General features: G+C 43.7%; 1 protein-coding gene across 1 annotated transcript; it reads left to right on the forward strand.

Moving 5' to 3' along the window:
- Window positions 1-439: 439 nt before the first annotated feature.
- Window positions 440-11,818, forward strand: LOC308157902 (ATPase MORC2A-like; the record flags this gene model as incomplete). Its single annotated transcript, XM_080531498.1, has 27 exons — window positions 440-507; window positions 1,525-1,578; window positions 1,752-1,786; window positions 1,919-1,987; window positions 2,192-2,279; window positions 2,388-2,496; window positions 3,462-3,621; window positions 3,709-3,820; window positions 4,030-4,155; window positions 4,256-4,335; window positions 4,437-4,519; window positions 4,656-4,741; window positions 5,097-5,237; window positions 5,361-5,515; window positions 5,615-5,743; window positions 5,821-5,926; window positions 6,179-6,311; window positions 6,505-6,591; window positions 6,683-6,952; window positions 8,919-9,167; window positions 9,829-9,879; window positions 10,202-10,268; window positions 10,423-10,561; window positions 10,649-10,816; window positions 10,909-10,999; window positions 11,446-11,628; window positions 11,759-11,818. The coding sequence occupies 27 exons, from the start codon at window positions 440-442 to the stop codon at window positions 11,816-11,818; spliced, it is 3,099 nt and encodes a 1,032-aa protein (XP_080387624.1).
- Between the last annotated feature and the right edge of the window lie 8,123 nt (window positions 11,819-19,941).

Here is a 19,941-nt window from a genome sequence, read left to right on the forward strand (position 1 = left end):
TTTAAGCATGAAAGTCTGTCAGACTCCTTTAAACACAATGAAATCAACTGACATCTCTTTAAGCACTAACTGAATGTCTGTTCTTTAAACACACTGAAATAAACGGACATCTCTTTAAGCACTGCTCTGTTCTGTAAACACTGAAATCAACTTTTCAACAAAAAGTTACAGCCTAAGCATTTATTTATGCTACAAGCTTAATCGTCATCATCACTGCTCTCTTGACTGCTGTAAATTATCACTGTCCTCAATTTCAACGATGGTAGAGGATGTTTTTTTTGTGATCAACTTTTTTTTTTGTGATCAACTTTTTTTTTCTTTTTTTGTGTGTGCACTAACATTAAACCACTTTTACTTTTTTTTCCACAGAAAGTGTCACTGGAAAGGAAGTCAGAAAGAAGACCAGGAAGAGAATAAGTAGTAGTTTTAGTGAGTGGTAATGGCCTACTCTAACTACAGCAGCCTGAATAGGGCTCAGCTCACCTTTGAGTATCTACACACCAACTCGTAAGTACCATCTTGGGGAAAATACACCCAATACATACCACACATGCATCACACCCAGACCAATTCTCACGCCACCAATGTTCACTTTGCCCAACATGCCGACTTATGTTTTGAAGGTTTTCTAGGCCTATGGAATAACTGTTTACTAATGACTGCAGTCAGTTTTTATTTTTTTTTATTTTTTTATTTAACCTTTATTTAACCAGGCAAACATGTAAGAACAAATTCTTATTTACAAATGCAGCCTGACCAAAAAGCAATGGCTCTTTGGGGTGTGGTGGTACTGTATCCATTTTACCCTCAGTCTGTGACTTGCACTGCACATGATCCATAACAAGGTGACCTGCATGATTCCAAAGAAAAAACAGAGCTCTGAACATGTTACATGAACCATTTGTATGCTGGTGGATTTTGAGATGAAGCCACTCACTAGTGGTCTCCTGAGCCCAGGGCTTCACTGTCTTATCAGTGTAATCCAGAATCGTAGGGGCTCCAACACAGTTTAAAAGCTAAGTTAGAATAGACACTATGGATGACTATATGAAGCCTGCTTTCTGGGCACCACTGAGTCTGAATCTTAAAAATATATTGTCACCTTCTTAAAATAATGGCTTATGTCACTTTTGAGGAGAATGATGTTTTTGTCTAAATATCATATATTCTATATTTGGTTCAGTTTTTCTCAACTTGAAAATATGACGTACGCCATTATTTTAAGAAGGTGGATGATATACAGGCTTAAGAAAAAGTGCAGATGTGATTTATCATATGAAGCCATTTTCCGCAACAATTTTTGCAACAGTCATTCAAGAGTGTTGATCTTCATTTTCTTACTACTGGACCCCTGGGTCCTACCCACTGATTTAGAGCCAACCATCACAGTACACAATCAGTCGCCCCCGCTATCCCTTACCACCACCCATAATCATTTCATACTACTTGCCCGCCTCTACCCAGACTTTCTTTGCCACTTAAATAAATGTTCAATTGAATTGACTGGTTGTTGTATGTTTCCAGGACAACCCACGAGTTTCTATTTGGAGCTCTGGCTGAGCTGGTGGACAACTCCAGGTACTAATAATGTCAATTGCTAAGGCCTTGAGTTTAATGACTCTTCTATTAACGATACACAACACTGTTCTCACTATGTATATGTGCTGCTAAATCACTTAAAATAAAACTTAGCAGTGTCAGGTTATGTTTACCCTGATCGGTCATACACCTGTCGATCATCTATCCTACAGGGATGCAAATGCAACCCGGATCGACATTTACACAGGTACGCCATGCACACACATATATATATATATATATACACACACACACACACACACACACACACACACACTCCGACTCCAACACACATCTACCATCATGTTCTAACCTGTATTGCACCTCCCCTGGCTGACAGAGAAGAGACAAGACCTCCGTGGAGGCTACATGCTCAGTTTCCTGGACGATGGGACAGGAATGGATCCCGGTGAGTGCTACACTGATGTCACTCATATACAATGACTTACAATAACAGGGCTCTAACTAACAGAGACTGAGGTCCAAGTTATACTAGCATGTCTCATGGTAGGGTTAGTCTAACAAGTCAGTGCAGCATTGAACCATGCTAATCGCTGGCTCTTTCTCTACATCTCACTCACTCTCTCTCTCTCTCTCCATCCTTCACTCTCAGATGAAGCTACTCATGTGATTCAGTTTGGGAAGTCCAGTAAGCGAACTCAGTCCACTCACATCGGCCAGTACGGCAACGGGCTAAAATCGTAAGAGACATGTGGAACTCCCAGATGAAGCTGACAGACAGACCCCACTGAATAGATGTGTTGTGTCTTTGGAGGTTATTGACTTACTGTGGTGTGTCTGTTCTTTAGGGGCTCCATGCGTATTGGGAAGGACTTCATCTTGTTCACTAAGAAGGAGAACACACTCACCTGCCTGTTCCTGTCTAGAACATTCCATGAAGAGGAGGGGCTGGATGAGGTCAGGGGTCAGCTGTAGTGGTTTAATCTGGCAATAAAGTGTAGGATGTCTTTTGTTGAATCCCAAATGGACTCCTAGCATCCAGGCACTTTATGTAGATCTGGATGGACTGGAGAGGTGTATCCAATAGGGCCATGATTTCACTAGTTTCTGTTGTTTATACCTATTCCATTCAGTGTGTATGGCCTGTACAATAATGCTGGTTATCTTCCCTCACACCGGCAAAGAACCGTTTCGGTTTGCATTTGCAAACCAAGTCTGGAACCGGCCACCGCGTTCAGACCGAAACTGAAAAGTTGGTTCGCAGCGGGAATCTGAAAATAGTGGTTCTCAAGCGGGAACCAAAACGTAGAACAGTCACGTCGTCAGTAGGTGTGTCATATTCTAGGCTGCAAAGACCAGCAAGAAGGAAGGCGACAAAATGGAATCTAATCTAAATCTAATCATTAGTGATCAAAACAATTATCAAAAGTTTCATCATTCTCTCTATCTTCCTCACATGCTCAGCAAACACACACACTCACACAAGCGAGCGCAAATTTCGTAAGCCATTTCTATTCCAGTAATGGAGCAGCTGATTAGTAAGAGAACGTGTGTAGAAAGTGTCTTTTGTTTCGTTTAATAGAAAATAGTGTTTATTTCAGATACTGTAGTGGAAGATATTATCCTAATTTCCAGTGAAGTAGCCGCCATCTAGTTGTGACATTTTTGTTTATCCTGCCCCTTCATCACCCATCGTTGATGACGCGGATGGTTCTGGTTACACTGGTATGAACGCGGGCTGGTTCGCCAGACAGCATCAAGGTTCGGAGGTTCCCGAACACGAACGTGAACCGGAACAGTTCTTTGTCGGTGTGAAAGCCCTATGAGTGACTCCTCTGTCAGGCGATGAGGTTAGGACTCAGTAAGATGGAGATTGTCCTTTAAGCATTTGTGTAATATTCAGTTATTCCCTCCCCTGTCAGGTGATTGTGCCTCTCCCGACCTGGGAACTGAAGACCAGGCAGCCAGTCACAGCTGACCCTGAGAAGTATGCCATTGAGACAGAGCTCATTTACAAGTACTCTCCTTTTAAAACTGAACAACAGCTGATGGAGCAGTTCAACAAGATAGAAGGTAGCAGTGGTAAGTGTGTGTGTGTGTGTGTGTGTGTTTTGCCGGGAGGGGGGGGGGGCAGCTGTGTGTTTTAACAGCAGTCATTTGTGTGTGTAGGTACTCTGGTGATCATCTATAATCTGAAGCTGATGGATACTAGAGAACCAGAGTTGGATGTAGAGACAGACTACCAGGATATTCTGATGGCTGGGACTCCAGCAGAGGGAGTGTGAGTATTAGTGTGTGTGTGTGTGTGTGTGTGTGTGTGTTTTCATGCGTGCATGATAGCATGAGGGGGGGGGGGGGACATAAACATGAGGGGGGGAAATATATATTTTGGATAAACATTTGTACTGTAAATGTGCATGACTAACCTGTACTTAAGGTAGTGATCAAGACTATGTGTGTGTAGTGATGGCATCACTTCCATCCCCACAGTAAGCCAGAGCGGCGATCATTCCGAGCATACGCAGCTGTTCTGTACATTGACCCACGCATGAGGATCTTCATTCAAGGACACAAAGTCAGCACCAAGACAATGTCCTGCTGCCTTTATAAACCTAGGTAACACACACACACTTCACAAAGAGGTCTTCATGCACCTCATAGAAATCCAGGTGCACTCTATACAGTCTATACAACAACTGTGTCTGTGTGTCATCAGGGTGTATAAGTACACGTCAACTCGCTTCAAAACCCGTGCTGAGCAGGAAGTGAAGAAGGCTGACCACCTTGCTAAGATCGGTGAGTCTCCATTCGAAATAACTATTTTAACTCTCAGAACCCTTTTCTACACACTTAAACCACCTGTGCTGTTTGGCTGAATGCGTGTATGTGTCTTTCAGCTGACGAGAAGGCTCGCGAGGCGGAGAGTAAGAGTTTAGCTCTGGAGGCCAAACATGGCGATGACCTGTCCAGATATGCACGGGTAAGAACACACACACACACACATACAAAACGAACCATCACATTGTTGCATGGAAGTTATTGTTCTTTCTTAATTCTATAAACATGGCAATATCTTGCAACCCACTTGCAATATCATGCCCGGTCCTCTTCCCCAGGCCATGCTGAGGAAAGCCCAGGAGTTGGCCTTGATGCTTCGTGGAGATGCCGAGATGAAGAGGAAGATCCAGGAGACCAAACAGAAGTCAGTCGAGATGAACATTTACATTTACATTTTTGGCATTTAGCAGACACCTTATTCCAAAGGGACTTATAATCGATACATTTGACTAAGCAAGTGAATCATAAATTCACCTGTCGTAGCAGGAAGAGTAATCTAGCTCAGGCCAGGGGCCATTGGCAGTCGTGAAGACAATAAAAACAATTGTTTAAATGCAAGGGTTTATTAATTTACAGAAGTCAGTCTACCTTATAAATAAACAAATAAAATTAAGCTAGTTACAACTATAAAACGTACACATCCCTACTTCTCTCTCTCTCTCTCTCTCTCTCTCTCTCCACCCCTCTTCCCAACGCTTCTCTTTCTCTACCCCCCTCAGAGCATTAAAGGAGCCTAAGGAGCTGAGTTTTATCTTTGGGGTGAACATCGGGCAGAGGGACCTGGATGGGATGTTTGTGTATAACTGCTCTCGCCTCATCAAACTGTACGAAAAAACAGGGCCTCAACTGGAGGGAGGAATGTGAGTCACACACACACACACACACACACGTATGTAACTGAAGAGGAAGTATGCTAACTGTGGACTCTTAATGCTTAACTCTACTATCAACTATAAATGCGTATTTCTCTGTATGTATGTCAGGGCGTGTGGAGGTGTGGTGGGGGTTGTGGATGTTCCCTACCTGGTTCTGGAGCCCACTCACAACAAGCAGGACTTTGCAGATGCTAAAGAGTACCGACATCTTCTGAAAGCCATGGGAGAACACTTAGCCCAGTACTGGAAGGATAGCAACATCGGTGAGACTCACGCAACAGTTACACTGACACAACCCCTTAACCACTATAGAATGGTTCAAATTGTTTCTGTGTTTTGTTGTGTGTGTGTGTGTGTTGTAGCTCAGAAGGGCATTGTTAAGTTTTGGGATGAGTTTGGGTACCTGTCTGCCAGCTGGTCCTCGACCCCCTCCTCAGAGCAGAGGTACAAGAGACGCCGTGCCATGGAGATACCACTCACTATACAGTGTGGTAAGTTGCACTCACGCACACAGTAACTTTCAGCACATATACAAAGACACTGATCTCCTTCTCTCCATCCCCTACAGATAAGTGTTTAAAGTGGAGGACTCTGCCATTCCAAATGGATGCAGTGGATAAACGATATCCAGACAGCTGGGTGTGTGTGATGAACCCTGACAGCACCCAGGATAGGTACACAGAGAGACACCCACTATTACATATAGTCACCTTCTTAAAATAATGGCTTTTTTGAGGAAAATTATGTTTTTGCCTAAATATCATATATTCTAGATTTGGTTCAGTTTATTCAGACTTTTGCAACACTTTAGAAATATGATGTAAGCCATTATTTTAAGAAGGTGACAATATGTGTATGCGCTACTGATATGATGGAACTATTGGCATCATTGTGTGTGTGTGTGTGTATGCGTTCTGGTGTTTTAGGTGTGATGCGGCTGAGCAAAAGCAGAATGTACCGTATGGAGTTCTAAAGAAGGACAAGCAGACAACTGAGGACAAACAAAAAGAGCTCACAGATAAGATCAAACAACAGCAGGAGAAACTACAGGCACTTCAGGTAGACACACAGTTACATAAACATGCACACTCCTTTTTCAGAGGGGAACTTTCTCATGTTTGTTGATTAAATAGACTTGAGCCCAAACTGTTTTTGATGAATGGCGGAAATCTGCACCCCCTAATTGGTGTGTGTGTCTGTGTCTGTGTGTGTCTGTGTGTGTCTGTGTGTCCGTCCGTCCTCGTGTCCTCAGAAAACGAGTACTATCAGGTCTTCAGCAGATGTGCGGAAGTTACCTTTGGATGTCAGCTTGAGACCTAACACAGAGAACTCTTCTCAGGTACCTCACACTGGTACATACTCTCTCTCTTGCTTTCTAAATATAATATAATATATACATATATCAATCTCCTGTTCTCTGGGTCTCCTAGGCAACCAGGTCGTCAGAGCGTGTGACACGCCCCCGCTCTCCCCCCTTACCCGCCGTCCTCAAAAAAAAAACAAGCTTCCCTCCATCCTTCAGCCGCAAACCCACTAATGCCCGGACTGCTGCTGCAGCTCCCTCTCCACCCCCTGCTCCCAAAGCTGACCTATCTAAAGCCAGAGCTGCAACAAAGCTCCCACCCCCAGCTGTAAAACCCACCACCAAAGCACCTGCCAAGACCCCTGTCAAGCCCCCTCCACCCAGCCGCAGCTCACGGGTAAGTGTGTGGTGGAATTCATCAGCTTGCTGGGTCAGGGTTTGTTTTTGTGACTATTTGGTTTATACTTCAACCAAAAGTGTTGGCTAGGTGAACAGTAAGATCCATGAAATTGAAAAATTCACAAAACACATACTGTATATATATATATATATATATATATATATTAGGGGTTCGGATCGCCCTCCACGGTTCGGAACGCATGTGTACCGCGGATCAATTGCAAAAAGTAATAATATTACTTAATATTAGTTAATATCTCTTGTAAATCACAATGTAGAGTTGCCATGAAAAGATAGACGCGACAGTTGCGGGCTTTGTTTTACTCTAAAGCGCAATGATAGGTTGATAATGCGAAAGAAAAAGAATCCGTTGTTTGCTCACTACACGTGAAGCTGGGAATCCACAACAACAAGGCTGCGTTCGTAAATCCGCTCTGAAATCTGATCAGCGTTCAAGGAACGCCTCTTGTCCAATCAAATTACTTGGTCGCTTTATGACGTCGGATCCAGTGTGCGCTCCGGCGCTCTCAAAGCGAATTTACGAACGCGGCCCAGGTGTATCATGGCGAGTGCTAGTTACGTTGTTCGGCGGAGAAGAACTCGAAATGCCTCCCTTGTCATTTAAATCCCATGTACTGGAGCACTTTGGCTTCTCTGTCAACTATGACGGGAGGCACGAAAAAGGTAGCTCGACAACTTCTGATAATGTAGGCATTTTTTTCATACCATGTTCAAAATAAGGGTTCACTTTATTATTTAGTTAAAAGTGGCATAAAACATGTTTATTCATCTGCTTTAAAGAGCCCAGTGACTCACTGCTGCAACCAGGCGCCTCCTCCCTCTCTCCTATCATTTAAATTGAGTGTATTTCAGTATAATTATGTAATGTTTGAGTGTAGAATATGTTATATATATTATATATATGTATGTATATATATATATATTACCAGTTTTTACATCTTGAATGTTGTTGTTTTTTGTCACATAGTAAAAGTGGTGTTTTTACAGAATTCAAGGAAAAAGCAGTTTTTATAAAAACAAAAATGTTTTGTGTTGATCGGAAAAATTATCCGATCCGTGACTCAAAAACCGTGACCCGATCCGATCCGTGAGTTAGGTGATCCGTTACACCCCTAATATATATACTGTATGTAGATAGTTAAATGTCCACCCATAGGTTGTGAGAGTGATAGCAGATGCCATGGATAAGTCATGGTCAACTGTAGTTGGTGCTTGTTTATAAAGGGCTGGTATGATTTGCTGGCTGAAATGCGGACGAGCGGGAACTACGTAACAAGACTTGATTTTCACTTTCAACATGTGTTTAAAACCTGTGTTCTGACAACAGAGTATTGTCTGCTGCTATAAAAACACCTATGGCCTTTGTTGTGGCCTGGTCTAAATAGGTAGCGTAAATGCCACAGCTGGTTTCCACTTCACTCAGTTTTTTCTTGTACCTGTGATGTTCACATTCGGGTGATGCCGACTCAAATGAGTGAACAAGTTCGACGTACAGCCAGCTACATACCCGATCACAGTTGAACAATGCCGGCATATAGCTTTGGTCCGATCCACCTGTCTTTGTCCATCGTCATTGTAGGTAACCGAGAAACCGTAGTTTTCCCAAAAAGGAGATTTAAGGGAAGCTAGAGGAACTTCAAGCTCTAGTTTATCTGTGTTCGCCATAACGACTGCTAAATTACTAACGATCTCTCTGTGGCGTGTGTGCACATGCGTACTGGCTGAGATTACCTTTCTGTGCGTGATTTATATATATTTTAAAAATAAAATAGTGCTACAGAACCAACATTAGTTCTGTCCGTTTAATTTGCGTTTATTTGGGAAAATGTAAAAAATCGACTGACCATCAGGAACGAATAATCGGTTATTCTGTTCCATCCCCAGAAAGCAGTTATGGTAGTAAGGTCTCTCTGTATGTATGGTATGGTATGGTCTCTCTGCAGACTCCAGCCAAATCCTCTCCTGCCAAACCAACCACACCTGCTAGCAGCCAACGCAAGAGAGTGATAGAGCAGGAAGAGAGTGAGGAAGAAGAGGAGGAGGAGGAGGAGGAGGAAGAAAAAGAAGAAGAGGAAGAAGATAGTGAGGAAGAGGAACCACAGATCAAGCTATCCAAGATAGCATCGGCAGTTGGGAATCGTGGTAAAGCTGTTGAGAAGGCATCTCCAGCCAAATGGGTCAAGGTGACAGAGGTATGTATGCACGCACATACATACACACACACACACTAAACTACTTCTCAGACTTCCAAGTGTGTTGAGAGCGTACATCTTTCTCTGTTAAGACCCTGGTCAAGTCAACTGTCCAGCAGATTCAGTCTCAGTTTTGTGTTGTTTCACAGTGTCAATTCATCAAATTTTCAGTTCAGTTATAGTGATGGCAAGAAGAACCTTGCTTAGCACGTATAGACAGACAGATAGGCAGACCAAAAGATGGAAAGACCTATCGTTGAGGAGGAAGTAAATGAATGAGGGCACATGAAAAGGGAAAAGGATGGAGTAGTGTTAGAAGAAGAGAGAGAAGAAAAAGAAGGCTGCCTTGGCTGAGAAGAAGTGGAGGTCCTTCAAAGACAACCAAGAAAGGAGATATAAAAGCACGTCAGTCCATGACAAACGTGTCAGAAGTGAGCAAGCCTCTATTAAAGCAGAGTGACATGGAGGGTAGTCTCTATTATGAATGTGGACTCCACTATGTATGCTAGCTGGTGCTTTCTCAAGTCCCCAAACAGTGATAGCAAATGAAGAGACGGCTAGAGTTCCACAACTGCCCCATGGTGCAGGTCTTCATGCAACGTTGAAGTGGAACAGCAAGACTGCAGCTGCAATCAGACCCACTCTGCTGTTGACCTTGTAGGTGGTCATGCCCCCTGCCAGCACTAAGTTCCCCCAGCCTGAGAAGAAGAGTGTAACCATGGCAACATCCCGGCCGACGGGTCCTGTCCTTCTCCCCTAACTCTACTCTAAATGGAATGGGTCCTGCCCTACTCCTATCTACTCTTTATGGAATTGTCTCAACTCTAAATGGAATGGGTCCTCTCCTTCTCACTTTGGATTTTGGTGTCTCTTTTCTATTTCCATCCCTGTGTTTTCTACACAGACATGGTCAGGACCAGCTCCTGACAAGACACGCTGAGTGACTGTCCAGTGGATAGGTTCTGGTATAATTCTGGGTTGTGAGCGTTTTTAAATGTACTGTGTTTTCATGTATTGTGTTGTGCATCTTTCAGGTGATAGTGATTTCTGATAGTGATGAGGGGGAGGACCCAGCAAAGGATCTGAAGAATGCTCAGAAAGGTGAGAGATGCCAGGTGGTCTACAGAGTTCCACAGCAGAATACACAGTGGGACAACAGGACTTGGGATGTACACAAATGCTTATGCTCTGAAATGCATCCATAGTCCCTGTAATTAAATTGTGTATGTGTGTACATGTGTATTATCTCCTGTAGATAAGGGTTTGCTGGTGGAGGTGCGTGTGAGTAAGGAGTGGTACACCGGCAGAGTGGTTGCCATAGAGGCCAGTAAGCAGAGTGTTCATTGGAAGGTGAAGTTTGACCACGTGCCCAGATCCACCCCCAAGGATCGCTGGTACGGTCACTCTTAGAGAGAGAGGCATAAAGACATAAATATGTATGCATTCTCTCTGTTCTCTTACACATCTGTGTGTGTCTGTAGGGTGTTCAAGGGCAGTGAGGAGGTGAGGTTGATGCGCCCAACCTCCCCCATCACTCAGACCCCTGACACACAGCAGGAGACAGAAAAAGCAACCGCCCCCATGGAACCTGACACCAACCAACCAGGAACCAGTCGAGAGGTGACCGACAGCCTGGTCACCATGATGAGGTAAGCTAACAATGTCATCACTGGTATTGCTGTATTGTTTGGATATGATGTAACTGCTGCTGTATGATGGTGTGTGCGTGGTGTGTCTCCAGGACACTGCTTCGTAATTTATCTCCCCCTGATTTCATCCCAAATGATGACGTCAACAGTATGACAGCAGAGGAGCTGGTGGCCTTCCCCATGGTAAGACTGACCGCTGATTTGTACACACAACCCTTACCGTGATCCTCAGTTATAGAGATCTAATCTGGTCTCTCCGGGCTTTGATCTGCAAGGTTCTTAAAGCAGACAAAATCTGACAAATCATGGTGTCATGGAGGTGAGGTTCCAAATGGAAAAAGGGTTGAAAAAATCCCTCGGATGTTTTCATAATTCGACTAGGTCAGTTTTAAGTTTCATTTGGTTTCTTCAAATTTCTCCACACAATCATTGCCCATCGCTCGCGACGCGAGGTAGATGACAGCAAGCATACTGAAGAAGTGGAAGTTAGAGGGAACGCATGTGGAGAAGCTAAACAAAGCTGATTTGGCAAAGTGAATGCAAACAGAAGAGATGGATTATCACGAATGGAAGAGATGCATGCGTGCAATAATGTATCTGTATCTAATCCTGTCTGTGTGTCCCTGTAGAAGGAGTATTTTCAACAGTACGAGTTGGGTCTTCAGTCATTGTGTAACTCGTACCAGAGCAGAGCTGATGCCAAAGCTGTGGAGGAGAAGAGCAGCAGTGCTGAGACTAAGTTGAGGGAGGCCGATGAGGAACTACAGAAATTACGAACCAACATTGTAGCTCTGCTACAGAAAGTACAGGAGGTAGTTATACACACACTGTCTCTCAGACTTACTTACACACACACACACACACACACACACACACACACACACACACACACACATATACAGTCATACGCTGAACACTAATGTCTCTCCTTCCCTCCTGTAGGACTTTGACATAAACCCAGATGATGAACTGGACGCTTACATAGAAGACTTGCTCAAGTAGGGGCATGGCCTTGTGGCGTGAACAGATGTAGTATGGAGCAAAAGTTGGCCACATATTCTTCCCTTAGCGTTGTATCTTGAATGGAGGGCTTGTTATCTTATCAATAAAGCAATTTTGGCTGTATAAATGCATGGATTTATGTGGTGCACACTGTGGATACTTTAACATTATACAACCAACTTATAAAACATATTTTATGTCCGTGAAGATGATGAACTATAGATGAAATAATTGTGTTAGATATAATCATCAACCAAACATTGATGAGATGTTCAGAAAAGGTTCATGTGAATTTACGGAGCCATTTGAAGAAAAGATACGAAACTACATTTTAAAAAGTAAATATGTTAATTTCTTTGAGAGTGATACAGTTTTGGTATAGGACATTCACAGTTATTCCGAATGAACGGCGTTTACAGAAGATCACACGACAGACGTAAGCCCAAATTATGTATGAATTCACACTGTGCAAGCATTCGTAGAACGGAGAAGGCGAGAGGAAAAAACGCTGAGAGTGGTCACTCTAATATTCCATCTCTGTTATTATTTGACCATGTCAAACCATTAGTTGATACCGTGTCAAATCATCCATGGAATCTTTTATAAAGCAATGGAAAACTAAAATAATGAATAACATAATGAAAGAGAAAAAAAAGAAATATGAAGTGCTTCTGTATTGATTCTCTCTCAGTGAGTAAAGCTGACTGTGGCAACCAAAACACACAACAATATATTAATTATCCCCGCTTCCGAAAAAGGGTCCTATATTCCCCGGGTCCTATGTTCCCCGGTTCCCCGCTTCCGAAAAAGGGTCCTATGTTCCCCGCTTCCGAAAAAGGGTCCTATATTCCCCGGGTCCTATGTTCCCCGCTCCAGGAAAAGGGTCCCACTGGTCTTTTCATTGATATATCGTTTGGAAATAGTTTTAGACATAGTTTGAATAACAGGAAAGATAGATATGTCAAAGAATATGCAACAATGGTCAGACAGGGCAATGTCAGTTACAACAACATTTGCAATATCTAGGCCTTTGGTGATGATAAGGTCCAGAGTGTGACCTCGATTATGAGTAGGGAGGTTCACATATTGTTGAAGTTCAAAAACATCTAACAGAACAGAGAGTTCTTTGGAATGTCCTGCACTCTTACAGTTTGCCGGATGCCCTTTTACATTGTGGCCACTCAACGAAGGCACCTCACTAGACTCTTAAAGGGGCAGTTCATCCACATATCCTGAACGAATTCAAGACTATAATGGTATAGGTAGGAGGTGGTTGAGTGATGAGCCAAGAAAGACTGCAGTCCACTTGTGAGTAGTGGCCTATCGCTAAAGGACGATTGACTGGTGATGTTTTTCTGCTGATCCTTGTGCACTTTTTAGCTGTGCTTTTTAGCTGTGCCTTCTCAATGATCAATAACATCCATAACACATAATAAACCGATCAATCTGTGATCTGTGAACGCCCACTCGATTAAAGGCATACCAAACGGTCGGAATTCAGGAAGGTCAATGACCAGGATGATGTGAGGTGACGGATGGGGTTCGAACCTGGGTCTCCCTACATGGAAGATACAAACATCTACCATTAAGCTAATAAGACATCCTCAGTAGTTTACATGTCTCAGGGAGGGCTACTTTTGCCAGGTGACTCGAGTTTTTACCATTCTCTTCATATAATTCAGTCTGGTTCGGCCATCTTGGAGGCCGATTGTGACTACCTCACACTTGAGGGGGCGTGGCGCAATAAATACATGATCAGCGGATGGGATGACCCCAACCCCTGGACCATACATGTGCGCGTAGCATAGAGTCATGCAAGCACAGGCTAACTGCCCAAAACTAGAGCATCCTAACCAACTGCATCACAGTGCCATACGGCAACTGCACTGTGTCTGACCGGAAGGCCCTACAACAGGTGGTGAAAACCGCTCAGTGCATCATTGGCACCAAACTCCCTACCATCGAGTCCCTCCAGGCAGACCGGTGTAGGCGTAGGGCAGCAAGCATCATCAAGGATACCTCGTCTGTTTGATCCCCTGCCAGACTCAGGAGTACTTCCTCAGAATCAGAATCAGAAGACTTTTATTGCCCTGACATGTAAACATGTTAGGAATTTGGTTTGGTACCATGGAGCACGGTTTACAGAAGTACAGGTGCAAGACAGGACAAGACAGTGCAAACCAACATCAAAGTGCAAGAGTCATAATTAATATCAATATAAAGTGCAGAGATCAAGTGTTCAAGTGTTCATATCCAGACAGGTCCTCAGGTCCCATACCAGCAGGCTACAGAACAGCTTCTTTCACAGAGCTGCCACTCTGATAAACAGTCTCCCCCACACACACACTCCGTTGAACAATCCCTCGGGCACTGTGGTCAACCCAATTTAGCCTTTGCACTACTGCTTGGTTGCACACACCCCTGGTCAATGTGGACACTCAAATACTACCTTGCACATACCTTTGATATAGCCACTATTTCTACATCTGTACATACCATACTGTACATAGCTCATAACTGTACTTGCCATACTGTACCTATCACTGTCAGGTTTTTATATAATGTTTTATATCACTATTTATTTGCACTTCTGGTTAGATAGTAAACTGCATTTCGTTGTCTGGTACTTGTAGTCTGCCATGACAATAATGTTGAATCTAATCTAATCTATATACTACTGAATTTGTTGTGACACACACACCCTGATATGTTTTGAACTTTTATTTTGAAAGCCTGAGCCATAAACCGACTGGTGAGGTGTATGTCAGTTGGCTACGATCAAGTCGGGGGGAGGACCTACTCGAACAGCAAGGTTGTTGTTGAAAATTCATGTTTTATAGCTATTTGCTTGTGGTTCGCAAACGAGTATTCCCAAGTATTCACTTCGGCAATTACAGCTATTTACATGTCTACTAAAAGTAACTTAAACATGAACATGAACACTACACTCTAACATTGACAAGAAGTAGAACAACGTGCAGCAGCTCAATAATGTGTTTTTATACCATTCCATTCCATGCATTACAATGAGCCTGTCCTCCGATTTCTACCTCCACCAGCCTCCCCTGGACCAAGAACAAAACAAAACCATACAGCCCAGTATGGCTCACTGAGCTAGTGTAAATTGATAGTATCTGACCGTAACAATGGGTTAAACCAAACAGTCAAACAGTATCCCATTCCTATGACTGTAGACCAGGGGTGGGCAATTAATTTTCACAATGGGCCACATGAGAAACCGGGACTATTGTGGAGGGCCGGACCAGTAGGCTGAACTTAATTCTGCTCAATATTACTTTTATCGCTTTATAAAAAGCAGTAAATGATATGGTTTTGACTAGCTGCTACTGGTAAGAATACATGTTACGATAAGGCTATGAAAATGTGGAGTATATACAAATATAGAAGAGCAAGAGGACTCATTTAAACACAGGGAAGTAAATGCAGCTATAGTTTTGACCTTTTGCAACATCAGTTTGTGCCTATTATTTATTAACATTACATACATACAACATTACGACTCACAGTGTAGTATTTCTACCTTCTGAAATGATGGCTACAAATCTGCTGACATGCACTTGTGATCACTTTCTTTTTCAATAAAGCAAGCTATTAGATATTCACTTTCAATTCAATGTACAATTCACATTTCTCAAAAACAACAAACTGTCAACTTATATGACGATTTTCTACAAGACATTCTGGAACCTGCAGTTCTTCTTCTTCTTAGTGGGTCTGCTGCACCTTCTCAGGAGCTGCATACACAGACACCTGCATCCCAGCACCACATTAGTACATAAAGAAATGTCCGTCTGGCCACCAGAGGGAGGCAGAGATCTTAGATTGCTAATGACTAATGAAGGACCCTTCCCTTCAAGAAGTTTGGATGGTGGATGGGGAGATCAAGATGTAACTTGCATAGCCAGTGTTGAACAACTGCTCAGCTATGGTGGAGTGTAACAAACTCAGCTCTTAAAGCCTGGGCTCATGAACATGTGATGTTTTGGCTTCTTCATAGGTGGGTTCAGCTGTCCACTCCTTAAACTCTTTTCTATGAGCACAATGTAATGATACTTCATCATTCATAATTGGAAGCAAGGAAACATTTTCCCCTCTAGTCCTGAGAGCCCCTGTCTGAACCCCGGAGGATGTTCTTGCACTGACAGATGTGATGTCACAGATGACGAAGGCCACCAGATATGAGCTCATCGTCACACTCGGAGCAAAATGGTCCTCTACTAGGCCCTCTTCCAGCTCCACTGTCCGCTCCTGTAAAAAAGACACACATACACACACACACACACATCCTTAATTTCCCCTCGGGGATCAATAAAGTACCTATCGATCTATCTATCTATCTATCTATCTATACACGTTATAACACATATACACTCAACCTCTGCTTCAACAGGGTAACACACACACACACATACATACACACTCACTATGGGCATGTTAGATAGGGCGATGTGCTCCAGGGTCCTCTTGATCCTGATAGAGTAATTGGCCTTGAAGCTGGGCTCATCAAAACAGGGGAAAGCCATCCGGGAACTGGTGGGCTCAAAGTGAGTGGACGCCAGGGTCCTAGAGAAAGAGAGAGAGAGAGACAGAGAGAGAGAGAGAGAGAGAGAGAGAGAGAGAGAGAGAGAGACAGAGAGAGAGAGAGAGAGAGAGAGAGAGAGAGAGAGAAGGAGTATTATAGCAGATTACATGGAGAGATTGAGGCACACAATCCATACAATGAGAGGTCCCTACCGTGTCTCCCCTGTGCTGGTCCTGTAACTGCTCCTGTAAACCCATAGAAACCATCTGCAAGCTCCGCCCCAAACTCCAAATACAGATAGTACTTCAGTCCAACACTGAGCACTCTGGGAGAGAAGAAGGCGGCCTGCTCATGGGCGTGGTTATAGAGCACCGGGAGCACCTGCATAGAAGTCAGTTGAAAAGTAATACAGTGAGTTTAAAAAAAAACTTGTTTTACAGGTCAAAAAGACTTTTGAGAAATATTATATCAGAATTGATCAATCAAATATCCCAAATAGTACACCGAGATTGAAATGTCCCTTCTACTAATCATGACTTGACATGAACACCTGGTCAGACAGATGAGCAAGGTTTTGGTCTAGGATGGTTGCCATGGTGATATGTAGCCCTTTCTCTCTCTCTCTCTCTCTCTCTCTCTCTCTGTCTGTCTTTTTCTTTCTCTGTGGGGAGATTCCATGGCGGTTGTGAGATCACATGATCACATGATTGGAAGCTGATAATCCCCCATAGAGCACTGCTGCCGAACTCAGTGACATATCACAGCCCTGTGGAATGTGACTCCCAGGCACACACACACACACACACACACACACACACACACACACACACACACATACACTCATGCACTCACACACACAAGCATACTCACGACTACACGACACAGTGGAATACCCATCAGCCATAGGATAGGGACACCTCATACACCCACACAGACAGACAGACATGGCGGACCCATCCAGGATGCTCTTTTACCTCCATATCATCAATCTTTGGACAGGTGAGTAGAGACTGGCGTTCCCTAACAGCTGAATCATGTGTCATCATTGATACAGGCTTGGCGCAATTTGTTCAGTATTTGTATTCAGTAGCGTCATTTCATGATGAGTGCATTGTTTCTTATTTTACCTGTTTAACTGTAAGTGAGGCTATTGTGTTTTTCTCTTTTTTTATATGAGTTTTTCCAAATTGTATATAGAATAATTGTACAATGACATGAATATACAAAGTCATTATAACCGAAATCTGTGTTAGTTGTTATTTATGACCGGTGATTGCACTTCTCTGTTCTCTATCTCTGCTCTTCCTTCTCCTTCTCTCAACCTCTTTCCCTTTCTTTCTGTCTCTCTCTTCTCCCTCTGCCCTGTGCAGTCCTCGTAGAGTGTGATGTGTTAGCATCTCTGGCCCCTCCGGTGCATCTATCAGGTGAGAGGGTGGGCTGGACGCTGTTGGTGTGTGTGGTCAGTGACCTGAGGAGGGGCCATCTCGAGGTCACCTGGAGGTCATCGTCATCCCAGGGTCACCAGCGCAGTCCCAGAGTTCCACTGCACATGTTGAGTATTTGTCACCACTGCGCTCAGAGCGAATTTACGAACGTAACCCAAGTGGCGTGGCTTCCTGTGCTAAATCCTTTAATTCAATACACACTGATCAGTACAAGTTTTAAACAGTCGAATTGATCAGTTCCTCCGTGGCGCAACGCGTTCTTCCGTGCGCGACTCATTCATAGGTACAGGGTTCGAATCCCGGGTCTGGCGGATGGCCCCCCGAGTGCGCGCGGAGAGAGAGAGAGAGAGAGAGAGAGAGAGAGAGAGAGAGAGAGAGAGAGAGAGAGAGAGAGAGAGAAAATAAAGACAATAAGATTTTACGTTTTTGATGGCAGACAGTAAGTCTGTCCCTTATAATATATATTTTTTCAGAGTAGCACATGTGTTGTGTGATAGGAAGGTCGTAGAGACACCATTCAAATGGTTTTCGATTCCCTGGGTTCTCCCCTATCCGGGGGCGTTGGAATTCTTCTCCTAAAACACGGGGAAGCACAGTTATTAACCCCGAGAGAGAGGATCAAAGATCGAGTATTTTGCGTTTTGGATAGCAGAGTGTAAGTGTGTAAGTCTGTACCTTCTAATATTTATATTTTGGAACATCTCTGTGAACCAGGGAGAAACGGAGTTTCGCATTCATGGACTTCCGCATTCACTGCGTGTGTGACTGTGTCTGTCTCTCTGCCAGCCTGCACGGGCTTTGTGGGAGGAGCTACGGAGCCGGCTCGCGTTGACTTCGGAGAACTCCGGCGATCTTCGGAAAACTGTGTCCGCGATGACAAACCAATGAAAACCAATGTGTCTACATTCACTTGACTGAATGTGTACGTGTGTGTGATATGTTTGTAACATCTCGACGTGACTGGATGTGTCTCTGAAGCAGGGAGACACGGACTTCGCATTCTCCGTGTGTGTGACTCTGTCGTTCACTGCCCGTTCAGCGCCGTTCAGACAGTGGCGGCGCTATGGGGTGGCCATGTATGTGTATGCATGTATGTGTATGTATATATACATATGTATGTATATGTTAATGTATGTTAATGTATGTTAATGAGCTTCATGTTAATGAGCTTCATGCTAATGAGCTGTATGTTAATGAGATGTATGTTAATTAGCTGTGTGTGTATACGTGTGTGTATGTTAATGAGCTGTATGTTAATGAGCTTCATGCTAATGAGATTCATGCTAATGAGCTTCATGTTAATGAGATGTATGTTAATGAGCTGTATGTTAATGAGCTGTATGTTAATTGGCTGTGTGTGTATACGTGTGTGTATGTTAATGAGCTGTATGTTAATGAGCTTCATGTTAATGAGCTTCATGCTAATGAGCTTCATGCTAATGAGCTGTATGTTAATGAGCTGTATGTTAATGAGCTGTATGTTAATTAGCTGTATGTTAATTAGCTGTGTGTGTATACGTGTGTCTGTGTGTGTGTATGTTAATGAGCTGTATGTTAATGAGCTTCATGCTAATGAGCTTCATGCTAATGAGCTGTATGTTAATTAGCTGTATGTTAAAGTGGGAGTGGCCCTTGTGTCTAAGTGCATGTGTCAAAGTGGGCGGAGCTTGTGTCTAAGTGGGCGGAGCTTAAGTCAAAGTGGGCGGAGCTTGTGTCTAAGTGGGCGGAGCTTAAGTCAAAGTGGGCGGAGCTTAAGTCAAAGTGGGCGGAGCTTGTGTCAAAGTGGGCGGAGCTTAAGTCAAAGTGGGCGGAGCTTGTGTAAAAGTGGGCGGAGCTTAAGTCAAAGTGGGCGGAGCTTGTGTAAAAGTGGGTGGAGCTTAAGTCAAAGTGGGCGGAGCTTAAAGCAAAGTGGGCGGAGCTTAAAGCAAAGTGGGAGGAGCTTGTGTAAAAGTGGGTGGAGCTTAAGTCAAAGTGGGCGGAGCTTAAAGCAAAGTGGGCGGAGCTTAAAGCAAAGTGGGCGGAGCTTAAGTCAAAGTGGGCGGAGCTTAAGTCAAAGTGGGCGGAGCTTGTGTCAAAGTGGGCGGAGCTTAAGTCAAAGTGGGCGGAGCTTGTGTAAAAGTGGGCGGAGCTTAAGT

This window comes from Nansenia antarctica (genome assembly GCF_963989245.1).
Source record: "Nansenia antarctica genome assembly, chromosome: 5".
Lineage (NCBI taxonomy): Eukaryota > Metazoa > Chordata > Actinopteri > Argentiniformes > Microstomatidae > Nansenia > Nansenia antarctica.